The following is a 13186-nucleotide window of genomic DNA, read 5'->3' as shown; positions in this document are numbered from 1 at the left end:
TGGAGGATATGATTAATAGAAAGTAGGCCTTTGGAAAGAAGGACCTAATGGATGAGGAGCCCTTGGCCATTACTATTGATGAGGAGGTGTTCGCTACAGAGATCGATATGCTCCTATCGGAATTACAGAAATGTTCGTCTTAGGGGGGTGACTTTTAGGCTCTGAAGTTTTTTGGCTTTTACAGGTTTCATGGAAGAGGGTTAGAGGTCTTGTGCTTAAAAGTCTTAATTTTGAAGGTGGTATGGTTTTGATGTGGGCGTCACCCACGACTAGAAAATTCCTGAGGCCCCTGTTTCTCTGTAATCTTCGTTTTGGATTATAATATATTTAACTATTGCTTTTCAACAAAAAAAAAAAAAACCCTCAAATGAATCAAAAGTTCAAAGTTCAGACCCAAAAGTTCAAAGTTCAGACCCATACCGAGTTACAAGTGATTCCTCTCCCTTTATATAAAAATTAAGTTTCAGTCTTTTGTTTCCATCTAAAGCAAAAAAAAAAAAAAACACTTCTCGCTCCTTTCGTCTGCCTTACTATAATTCTAGCCAGTGTTTCAAAATGCAGATTCAGGTCATAATGTGGACAAAGCAAACCCTAGTCGACTCGGCACGACACGGTCGAATACTCGGTTGACATGGACATAAATTGGGAGAGTCAAAAGAGTGTTGATTGACTTTGTACGGCAAGATGCGGACTTGGACAAGAACGCAGCCAAGGTAAAAGGGAGTTGACTTCGGGTAGTTCACGATGATGTGAGGGAGTTTTGAAACTATGGTTCTAGTCATGTACGCCAAATGAGTTCTTAAGAACACCCCGAGTTTCAACGTGCCAGGAAGTTGACAGACCAATAACTAAGTCAACTTCAAGTGTTCCGAGTCAAAGAGTTCTTAAACATGGATAAGAAGCATAGTTCTTTAAGTTCTCTTGGTCCTATGCCTAAGCACGGTTCATATATAAATTTAGTTAAAACAATGCAGATGGGCGGCCCAGTGCACGAGGCTCCCGCCATTGCGGGGTTTGGAGAGGGCTAGATGTACGCAGCCTTACCCCTGCTTCGCAGAGAGGCTGTTTCTGTGACTCGAAACCGTGACCACCAGGTCAAAATGGAGCAACCTTACCGTTGCGCCGAGGCTCACCCTCTCTATGATCAATGCAGATAAACCTATTAAATGAAAATAAGAACCAGTGATCACTTTAAACTCCCGACTGTTGGTCATTTTTACTATTAATGAATGGTGGGCTTTTCATATTTATTGTAGCCTCCCACTTCCGTTTTTCTCACGGATCTCTGGTTGTGCTTATGCAAATGTTCAAAGAAATGCTTGCTTACAAAAAAAATGTAGGTGTAATGTTTTTGGAAAGAATATGTAGAAGCATTATCAAGTACATATATTGCCATACCTTCAACCTAGCAACAGCAACAGAAATGGCCCTTCCTGGAGCTTGGAGAGCCTTGTTGTGCACCTATGAGCGTATAAATTCAGAGTGAAAAAGTGTTCCTATTCACATGTACAACATAAAGATAAAAACAAGCAAACATGTAGCAAATAAATAGACTTACCTGCAAATAAAGTAAAGAAACAACCTTTGGTAGTAGTGCAACAGGATCAGTTTCAGAAGAAACTTGAGAAGTCAAATCCTAACATTTGCACATCACAAAGAGAACCATGAGAATCTCAATCACCATGATATTAAAAGACAAAATGGACCTATACAATATTGGAATTCATGTTGATGCATCTTACTAAGATATCAAGCTTTACTACCAAGATAAGCTGAAGAAAGAGGTAGTACATAAATTTAGTTGATTTTTTTATTCTATTTTTATTTTTTGAATGATGAAACTTGAAATTATAATAATGATAAAAGCAGCTATGCAATTAAGTGTGTGTTCCACAACCAGTAATTTCCCCTTGAATTAATTTCAGTTGTTCCAATGAGCAGGGTAAACTAAGGCATAAAAGGTGGAAGGGGTCGGGTAATTTGATTCCTAGTGTTCCATTCACCGCAAATTATTGGGGGTAAATGTAGAACTTTTCTAATCTGTCCATTTTAAAGCAAATAAAACAGGTTGTGTCTCGATCTCCTACGTGTGAAATCTAAGGGAGTAGTTCCCATGGAGATTTCCCTTGGTCTAATTCCACGACAGAGTTGGCATGGTGTAAAGTGAAGATTGAGGGCAGTAGAGCGAAATACCATTCATAGGCATTTTGAAGGTGTAACCTAGGCAACAATAAAGGGGCCCAAGACTTCAACTAGGGAGCGGCCAGTTGGTTCACCAAACCCCGACCTAGAGTCACACGTTCTCGAAGTGTTTGGTTGTCTGCTAAAGGGCTAGTAGAATGCAGGAACATGGTTTTAAATTTCGGCCGAAATCCGAAATTTCGGCCGAAATGTTTCAGTTTCGGTGGACACCGAAACCGAAAGAACATTGAATCGGAAAAATACTTTATGTCGCCGAAATTTCGGCCGAAATTACCGAAATTTCCGAAATTGCCGAAATTTCCGAAATTTTGGTGGGAAATTGGAATTGCATCGAAATTTGGGGAAATTTCCTGCAAATTCCGTGCAGTGCACCCACATGGTTTCTCTGAGAAAGGCAGAAAAAGGGGTCTGAAGCCCATGTGCAAAGCCAAAAAAAGCTCAAAAAATGAGATTGAATGGAATCTTACAGGAATAATCTTCCCTATAAGAAACAAGGTTGTCATCTTCTTTTCCATCATGCAAAATTTCTTCAATTTGTAGCCGCTTGCTTCCTCTCCTCTTCCGATTTCAACTTTCAAGAAAGGTAAGTTTTTAGGGTTTTTTTTCTTCTCTCTGGTTTCAAACCATTGCAAGTTAAAAAAAAGGAAGACAGATTCTCTGTATTGACTTTTGATGAGAAGTTAAAATTTATAAAGTGGCCTCATTTTTACATGGGACAGTCCCCTAACCTGTATTTATCACTTATATTTTACACTAGAGGGGGTTGTGCCAAGTAAAAAAGAGGACCCTAACGTGTATTTTTCACTTATCTTTTACACTAGAGGGGGCTGTGCCAAGTAAAAAAGAGGACCAGGAAATGAAAACCCATTTTTGTTTGGGAAATGTTATCAGCACTACTGTATTTTGATGAGGGGACTCCTCACTTAATTAAAACTTAAAAATACGGTATGGTGATCCAAACCGTTCATTACATGGGTCACAGCCAAAATAGGTTGCGTCCCAAAAATCATTTCCATTGGTTGATCCTGACCCTCCGATCTGAATGTTAGAGGGTTTCCCTAACCCCTGTAGATCGGAGGCTTTCTGTAACCCCTTATTTTTTTAAGATTTTGTTTTTGTTTAGGAATTTGCTAGCCAAAAAGCAGCTGTCAAGGGTTATTAGGGTACCCAAAAAGCATATCATATACTAATTATAAAAGAAAGGACAAGCTGAATTTGTGTAATTAAAGAGAGGGTGCAAAGAAAGTGAAGTGATATTGTCTCCCCTTTTTTACTTGGGACAGCCCCCACTAGTGCATTAGTGGCTACTGTTTTACACTAGCAAGGGTTGTCCCAAGTAAAATGCTAGTAGCCCCACTACTGCATTAATGGCTACTGTTTTAGAATGCTAGTAGCCAACCCGCACTGTGGCATACTCTCATTTAACCGGTCCTGAATGTAATTTTTTTCTTTTTTTTTAAAAAAAAAGGGAATTTTCCGGAATTTTTCCTATATTTTACCAAATTTCGGTTCAAAATTTCAGCCTCATTTAAATGATTTTTCCTAAATTTTACCAAATTTCGGACCGAAATTTCGGATTTCGGTGGGGTCCGAAATCGGTACCGAAACCGAAATTTAAAACCTTGTGCAGGAAAACTGGAAGATTTTGAGTATGGATGCATGTAAAGGACTAGTAGAAAGGCAAATAAAGTCATTTGATCAGTTTTTTTTCTTCAAGGAACATATCTCTGAAAAACAAAAAAGTTTGGTATGCACGACCATGTTCTAAACCGGTAATTCTGCAACACAGAAGATGAAGACAATGATGATGAAAACCCAGGCTTCCAGATCTTGCAAGCTCTCCCAGACAGAGTCGATAGCACGATTTTGCCTCGGCATTATGTGGTTGGGTCTTCCAGTTCTACCTAAAATACAAGAATTTTGCAAGCTCCCTAAAACACAGAAATGGCAAGTCCATAATCTTCAACAAAGGGTGGGGTTTTCAGCAATGTTACCGGGATCGCCCTCCCCCTCCGACCCGGGGTCACCGACCCCAAACGTGGGTCGTTTTTTACCCGGATCGCCAAAAATGGCGATCCACAGGAGAGAGAGAGAGAGAGAGAGAGAGAGAGAACAAAAAACAACTCTCCTTCCCATCTTTAACCTTATTGGAGGCCAAAAAAAAAGAATAAACTGAGAAGAAGTAAAGAGACCAACCCGAAACAGATGTTGTTGCGACAGAAACTTTCATTGAAGATTGCCAATCGAAATAAAATCCATGTACAATATTGTAAAACCTCCCTCCCTGGTTCCTCGCTTTTGCAGGGAGAGAGGGGTTTATAAATGGCATAAGAGCATAGGGAAAAGGGAAACTGTGAAGCATGCAGCCACTTAAAAACCTAAATAAATCTGACCACAAGCCTACTGATATTGGCACTACAAGTTTTAGTGCCTTTCCAAAATATTGATATTGGCACTACAAGTTTTAATCTCTTTTTTAAATAGTTGTTAAATGTGATTACCTTACCCAAAAACTGTCAGCAACCACCAGTTGATATGCTTGACTGTCATATTTAAGATACGGCCTAACAATGATTTAGCATCTCTTGGCATAACATTAAACTAGAGAGAGAGAGAGGGCACCAAAGCGACCAGGATTAGCGCTCCAAACCGACCGCGACACCATATAGCGAACCAACTTAGCCTACACTCATCGTACCATGTACCGGGCTACCATCGTATGCAGTACCCGTTCCCGTACCGCATACCGGGACAAACCACATTCCAGGTAACCTTGGTTTTCAGAGAGATCGGAACCTTCAGTTGCATAGGAGAGGTCATAACTCATAACCTTCCATGGAAGCTTGAGGCAGAGAAACAGTAAAGAGATGAGAAAGAGAGTCTATATCAGTCCACAGCCTCTTGTGTTCACAGGAATCAAGAAGCATTTCTTCATGAAACAGAGAGAAGAAGTGGAACTGTGAGAAATGCTCAGAGAAATGCTGTTCAATCAGATTGGAAAGCTCATTCGAAAACCTGTGGAACTGGAGAATTTCAGATCTCTTCTCCTATTCTGCTTGGAGAAAGAGAAAAGGTTTAGAAGAAAAAGAAAAGAGAAAGAAGAAAATCTATGGCGGTTGTTTCTCCTTGCCAAATACAAGCTCGTTTTCTTAGGCGATCAATCCGGCAGTAAAACCAGCATCATCACACGTTTCATGTACGATAAATTTGACACCACTTATCAAGCTACAATTGGGATTGATTTTCTGTCAAGACAATGTACCTTGAAAATCGGACAGTTTGTTTCAGTTTGTTTACAGCTTTGGGATACTCCTGGACAGGATAAATTTAGGCCCTGTTCGTTGCAGATTGTGACAACCGATGGTGAGGGCCCTAACCGATTATTGGCCCACCATCCCATGATTTTGGTGTCATCTTTATAGAAACCAGTGCCAAAGCAGGATTCGGAGTCAAGCCACAGTTCATAAAGATAACATCAGTGTTGCCAGGGATGAAGACCCTCTCTTCAACAAAACAGGAAGAGATGGACAGTGTGAAATTGAAGTCCGCCGTCAATATGTCACAAACCGAGCAGCAAGCAGAGGCGGGGTCTTGCTAGAAATGAAAGAAACAATAATGCTGGAAAAGGATATTTCGCAGCAGAAAGTCTAGATGCAACTTGAGATTTGGAAGATATGAGGCTTGAAAGAATGATAGGTTGATGTCGACATAGACCATTGCCAACGTTCCGATAGACGAGATGTTCTATCGGGCACAGTTACAGTTAAGTTCACTATTATATTTCAGTTGTATTATGACTATGAGGCATTTTACTCTATGCCGTCCATGTTTAGAGGTTATGTATTTTTTTGAGTTTATTTGTAGACTCTGACTTGAGCCCTCATGTATGCGAAGAAATGACTAGAGCCTCTCTTAAGATCTTTATCAAATTTGTTATGCTCAAAAAAACTGTGGAACAAGAGGGTGCAGGTGTGACTGTGGAACCCTCTTCTCCAAGTACCCTCGTTTTCTTTTTGGATCACTCAACCTGCTCTTGTTCTCTGTCTTAACCTTTGGATTGCAGGCTTGATAGTAGTTGGTCTTTTCAGAGTAGATGTTTCATGCTTTCAGTAGGTACTCAGACACTCGGTTGTTACTTAAATCAGTTTCAACGGATTTCTTCTTTGCCGTTTTATTATAATACTAGTAATTTACATGGAAAATATCTGAAACTTTTGCAATGGCAAATTGCATAAAAATAGGCTCCATTAAGTACGGCATTATGTAGTTACGTCTTTCAATTCTCCCTAAATTACAAGAATCTTCCAAGCTCCCTAAAACATAGAAATGGCAAATCCATTCCATTTCCTACGATTTTCTAAAATGATCAGTAGCTTAAAGCCGAAATCCCTGCAAACCCATTCCAAATTACAGTCGCAGGATGAAAACCCATTTCTCAATTAAAGCTTCAGGTTCAAGAACCACATAACTTTTTCTTCTTTCTTCCTCAAATCCCTTTGAGATTCCAAGAACCAGAGCTTCGATTTCACTCTAAAAAAGACAAATTCGATGTAAATAGAAAACCAACCTAGAAAATTAACAAAAATATAGAAACAAAGCTTGATGAGAAAAGAAGAATAGCAGAGAGAGAGAGAGAGACTGTTTTTTTCGGAAAATCGTGGAAATCAACCCAGAAAACAGACCACAATGAGAGAGTGTGAGAGAACCAAGGGGTTTACTAGAAAAAAAAATCCCTGATTTTAAAGTTGTTTTTTAGTGAAGTTTAGGGAAGCCACGTGGGTCGACCAGCCTCAAACAAATCAAGTAGTCAATAGGTGTTTTGACAGGCATTTGGCAACCAAACATGATGTTTCGCTGATGCAGCACCCCAAACCTGAGTAAAATCCCTAATATAAGGCAACCCAAACAGACGTTTAGGATTCGACCTATGATAAAGTTCAGTTTCAGTTCACTCGACTTGAATTGATTTCATCGACCCCTTTTAGACTGTATCTTTGGTTTTTAAAGACAAAAGCTTTATTCATAAAACACAGTCCTAATGAGACTGATATTAGTTAAAAACTTGAGAAAACCTTGAATAACATTCAATGAGTCCTAAATCTCCGGTCGCTAATCGTTGTTCAATGATAGCTTTCTCAGGGAAAGGGAGAAAGGGAGCTTTCTCGGGGTAGGGGGTAAACGGATGTTTTACCCCCTATATATCCCAACCGGAACAAACCCTAATTCAAAAGAATTTTTGGACACCTAGAGATTCAATATATTAAGTCACTAAGAACAATTGAGGGAATCCTAAGAGATGAGACTGGTCTGACTTAGTGGGACTTCTCCGGCCCGATCAAGGTGATGGATTCCACTGAAGTGGAAGTGACTGATTTTGTATGGTATCCGATTTTCAGATAGCAAAGATTTAGACCGTTTGATAGTGGAAGGAGATTCCCTTAACATAATTAGATGATTGGAAAGCTGAAATCCTACTCCTTGGAGATTTGTGGAGATAATCTAAGAGATTTATAGGCGCTTGGAAGGACATCCAGTTTTGTTTCAGCACGTTAGAAGATCAGCCAATGGCGAAGCTGATCATCTGGCTCGTGAGAGAGTTCTTAGGACCCAAATGGAGCTTTTTGACCATTTTGCTTCTTAATTCCTTGTGTTTGTAATTTTCACTTGCTAGTTTCTAGTTGTTTGTTGTATTCTTGTTCCGGCCATCTCATTTGTTGGGGTTCCCTCCCCTCTTTTTTAACATATTTCTCACCCATTCAAAAAAAAAATTACTAAGAAAAAAATATTGAGCATAGAGCATGCATTTTATTTGGGTGGCTGACTTCGGATTGGGGGGAGGCGGGTGGGAATGAGGGTGTTCAAAATGAAAGTTAAAAGCAATAAAGTGTCCTATCAAATCATTTATTCTAACCATAGAAGCAGCACGCATACCTTACGATAGGAATGCAACAATGTCCTCTCTAATTTCTTGTCTAGCTTCTTTAAAATTAGTCCACTGCAACAAAAGAAAACACAAAATGTTGACATAAAGTGCCAAACGTGATACTTGAAGCCCAACATGAAATTCACAAACAATAAAATACATTATTACCTTTCCTCTGCTATTGTTCTTAATGCCGTCATGAATGTATCAACTCGCTGCCATAACAAATATTTTAAAAGAATATAAAAAAATGTTAATCTATTGAATCATGAGCACGTGCCACACAAATATTCTAAAAGAGCAATAGAAAAATGTTAATCTTTTGAAGATAAAGTAATGGCATTGATTGATTTCTAAACATGTTTCTGAAATTCAAGATAAAGTTCAACTCAACTCGACAAAGACTTTGTCCCAAGCTAGTTGGGGTCGGCAAAATGAATCCTTTAGAAAAATTTCATGAAGAAGGTGAAAGGAATCTACCCGGCTCTAATCCTGGCTCTAGTTGGGTTCTTCTACGTGGATCATTTTCTTCCATTCTAATCTATCCAAGGTCAAGTTCTCTGTTATGTTCCTAGCTATCAAGTCTATCCTCACTATTTCTACCCAAGTTGTTTTCGGTCTGCCCCTACCTCTTTTTACTCCATCAATTTGGCACGAGTCACCTCTTCTCACCAGAGCATCCAAAGGCCTACGTTGGACATGTCCAAACCATCTTAAGCGGTGCTCTCTCATCTTCTCCTCAATTGGTGCCACCCCCACCTTTCTACGAATGTCTTCATTTTTAATTCTATCTAACCTTGTGTGGCCACACATCCATCTAAGCATTCGCATCTCCACTACACTCATCTTATGCACATGTTGTTTTTTGGTGGCCCAACATTCTGAGTTGTACAGCATGGTTGGCCTCATAGCCGTCTTATAAAACTTTCCCTTCAACCTGGTAGGGGTTTTACGGTCGCACAGAACTCCTGAGGAAAGCTTCCACTTCAACCAACCTGCTCTTATTCTATGGTTAACATCCTCTTCAATCTCTCCTTCCTTATGTAGAATTGAACCAAGATAGCGAAAGATATTCCTCTTAGGTACCTCTTGTCCAGTCATATTTACTACATCCTCGTCCCACCTCCTTAGATTACTAAAGTTGCACTCCATATACTATGTCTTAGTCCTACTCAGTCTAAAACCTTTCTATTCCAAAGTAGTTCTCCAGAACTTTAACTTAGCAGTTAATCCAGCTTTGGTTTCGTCGATTGATACTTATGTCATCTGCAAATAACATACACCACGGCACGTCATCCTGGATGCCCTCCGTAAGCTCATCCATAACTAGCGTAAAAAGATAAGGGCTTAGAGCTGATCCTTGGTGCAGTCCTATTGTAATTGGAAACTCACTAGACGTGCCATCCTTGGTTGTGAAACTAGTTACTACGCCATCGTACATATCCTTGATCACATCAACATATTTAGTAGGCACTTTTTTTTCTTTCAAGGGCCCACCACATAATACTCCTGGGAACCCTATTACACGCTTTCTCCAAATCAATGAAAACCATATGAAGGTCCTTTTTATTTTCTCAAAATCTCTCCATTAACCGCCTAATCAAGATAGTTTCTATAGTCGATCGTTCGGGCATGAAGCCAAACTGATTCTCTGACACCTTAGTCTCTTTTATTAGTCTATGCTCAATTACCCTCTCCCAAAGCTTCATGGTGTGACTCATTAGCTTAATTCCCCGGTAATTGGTGCAACTCTGAATATCCCTTTTATTCTTATAAATAGGTACTAATGTACTCTTCCTCCACTTATCAGGCATCTTCTTAGTCTTCAAAATATTGTTAAATAATCTAGTTAACCAAACCAAACTCACATCACCCAAGCATCTCCAAGTCTCAATAGGAATATCGTCAGGCTCCCTAGCCTTACCTAATTTCACATTTTTCATAGCTACTCTTACCTCTGATGTTCGGATTCTACGAACAAACCTCCAGTTTGTATCATCAAAAGCGTTATCAAGTTCTTCCAAATTCGCTACAGGTTCTCCATTAAACAACTTAACGAAGTAACCTCTCCACCTCTCTTTAACCTCGTTTTCTTTTACTAACAATCTTTGATTCTCATCTTTGATACATTTTATATGATTCAAGTCTCTGCTCTTCCTTTCTCTCATCTTAGTAAGCTTGTAGACATCTTTTTCACCCTCTTTCGTCCCTAACCTGTGGTACAAATCCTCATATGCCTTGCCTCTAGCTTCCCTTACAGCCTTCTTAGCTTCTTTTCCAGCAAATTTATACTTCTTAATGTTCTCCTCATTTCTACACTTATGCAAACATTTATAACACTCTCTTTTAGACCTAATCGCCTTTTGGACCTCCTCGTTCCACCACCACGTATCTTTAGACGGTGGCCCACTTCTTCTAGATTCTCCAAGTACATCTCTAGTCACTTTCCTGATATAACTAGACATCCCATTCCACATAATATTAGTCCCCTCATCAAGACTCCAAGGTCCTTCTTTGAGCAGTCTATCATTAACCATCTTTAGTTTTTCCCCTTTGAGATCCCACCACCTAGTCCTCGGATGTCTAACATCTCTATCTTTTCTCCTCCAATTTTTGATGCATATATCCAACACCACCAGCTTATATTGTGTGACTAAACACTCCCCGGGTATGACTTTACAATCTTTACACGCAGCTCTGTCCTCTCTCCTAGTGAGGATAAAATCTACCTGGCTACAGTTAGTGCCATTGCTAAAGTAATCAAGTGTGAATCTCTTTTCTTAAAAAATGTATTCGTTAACATCAAATCATATGCCACTGCAAATCCTAAAATATCTTCTCCTACCTCATTCCTATTGCCAAAACCCAGTCATCCATGAACCCTCTCAAACCTCCACTAGTTCTTCCCACAAGTCCATTTAAATCTCCTCCTATAAATAACTTCTCTCCATGCGGTATTCCTTGGACTACTTCATCCATATCGTCCCAAAATTGTCAAGTATCAAGAAGATGTGGATAAATATCAAAGGATGAAGATCTATCAAGAGGGAGATTAAGTTATGGTCTACCTGCAAAAAGAGAGATTTTTTAAGGGGCCATGCAACAAATTGTAGCACAGTCATGTAATGTCATGTTGAATCATCAAGAAGAGTAATGATAATGCTTACAAGGTGGAAATTGCTTGTGATTGACATATCTCTTCTACTTAAATGTGGTAAAATGACTTTGCTTGTCATGCTGATTGTTTTGATGCATGCACGGATGCCAAGTTTAAAGAAAAAATCCAAAGAGAACCAATGACAAAAATTGAAATTCTTCCTCTCTCCGTCCGCACAAGACAATATATCATACTTAACAGAATCTTCCTAGTTGGATGGGAAGCTCGCTTCGGAAACTAAGTTCTTCTCACTTCCCAAATTTAGGGGAAGCGCACTTCCCATACGCTTCCTACATGTTTCCTCTTAATTAAAAGTAGGCTTCCTGTTTAGGTAATTATTTCTTCCAAGGGGTGTATTTTAAAAAAGAGTGCATTTAAAACTTGAAAACTCATCTTAAGTTTAAAATGAAAATTATGTGGATCATTTCTAAAAAACTCAACATTAAATATGCATGAATAAAACATTAGAAGTGGCAAAGTCTTCTTTTCTAAGATGTAATCCTTACCTATTAACCCTTCCTACCTAACATACTACAATTCTACTCGTTCTATGTACTCATTCTCTTACAATGAGGCTTATTACATGCTTCATGTGACTTTTAATCACACTTCCTAAACATTTACTCTTTACTTCCTTTAGAGTTTTTCTTTTCCTGCATTTTTTAAATTTTCTAAAGCCCTCATTTCCCACTTTTGCTTCTCCCTCGCTTCCCGCTCTGGCAACCATGCGATGCATCATCAACACTTGATCAAATACGCAAATTGACCAATCAAAGACTGCACACGGATTTCCAAAGAAATCAAAAAGATCGATGAGGATTTCTTTTAGCAATAGCAATGCAATTCATTGAAAAGAAAAATACAGCCTACAAAAGAGGTATGAGATTTCCCGGTGAGAAGAAAAAGCTCATACGAAAGAAAAAAGGAAAAGAAGTAAAACATGGCCCCGAGATGGGTACTATATAAGGCAAAGAATGGCCGACACTGTTCACCAATCAATGCCCTCTCGTACAAGTGGGTCCTTTATTTTGTTAGCACTCCATGAAATATGGCTGATGAAGGGCAATAGGACTCTACAGAAGTCTAAGACCTCCAACTTTATGTTAGCCAAGTGTCAAGGACCAGGGCTTGATTTAGACGCTGATTCAATCATGTTTACTGAGTTTCTCTCCACGTATAACAAGCCTAACAAATCCAAATATGAGATATGAAGCCTAGCGTGTAAAGAAAGAACTTTTGCCTCAATTTAGTCTTTTTTTTTCTCAGTGATAACAACATTTGTTTTATTCCATTCTGAATCTAAAATTTACAAGCAAAAAAGAATATGCATGGAAACTAATAGAAATTAAGATAATCTTGCATCCACTCTTGCTGCCACAAGCTACTGACTGTACTTATTTTGCTAACACAATAACATAACTGTAACAGTAGCTAGTTAAATGCCAATTACACCCTAAACTTGCCCTTCCACCTTACCATCGCATGCCATCGACAATGTATCTGTTTCTCCCCTTTACATACAGGATTCCCTACTGAATTGGAGCAATTTTGGCTGTCAAAAGTTGCTCTCTCTACCCCGTCCTATACCAAAACATCCTCCATCTCATTTGCCAATCTATGTCTAAGAAAGAATAATGGCTTGATTCTTCCATATAAGTCTAGATCTCCAAGATTAATCCTCTCCAATCTCCAAGGTCCAGGTGATTCTTTCATCACCCAAGATGCGACATTTGTGGAGCCCCCTCTTATGATTAGAAGCCCACTGAAAGAATAAATGAAACTTTTGAAAACGAGAAAAGATTCCTCGCCTCAACTTCATTTGAATCACATTTAAAAACTTCTCTACTATACATTCGAGAAGCTACTTTGGCAATTCTTCCCTCTATATTTCTGAAAGAACCACC

At 39.1% G+C, this 13186-nt stretch overlaps 1 protein-coding gene across 2 annotated transcripts in view; it reads right to left on the bottom strand.

Moving 5' to 3' along the window:
* Positions 1-13186, bottom strand: part of LOC143873369 (E3 UFM1-protein ligase-like protein) — a 60523-nt gene that overhangs the window by 15665 nt on the left and 31672 nt on the right. For both annotated transcript variants that reach the window (XM_077376807.1, XM_077376808.1), the window contains exons 15-18: positions 8294-8340; positions 8134-8197; positions 1559-1636; positions 1399-1461 (exon numbers count right to left, since the gene is read on the bottom strand). In XM_077376807.1, coding sequence (XP_077232922.1) covers positions 1399-1461; positions 1559-1636; positions 8134-8197; positions 8294-8340 — 252 coding nt within the window. The remainder of the gene's footprint in view (positions 1-1398; positions 1462-1558; positions 1637-8133; positions 8198-8293; positions 8341-13186) is intronic.

This window comes from Tasmannia lanceolata, unplaced genomic scaffold (genome assembly GCF_043159265.1).
Source record: "Tasmannia lanceolata isolate RefF3 unplaced genomic scaffold, GAP_Taslan_0.1 ptg000002l, whole genome shotgun sequence".
NCBI classification, from domain to species: domain Eukaryota; kingdom Viridiplantae; phylum Streptophyta; class Magnoliopsida; order Canellales; family Winteraceae; genus Tasmannia; species Tasmannia lanceolata.
Note: the sequence above shows the minus strand (reverse complement) of the source record. Positions and strands in the feature narration are given on the sequence as shown.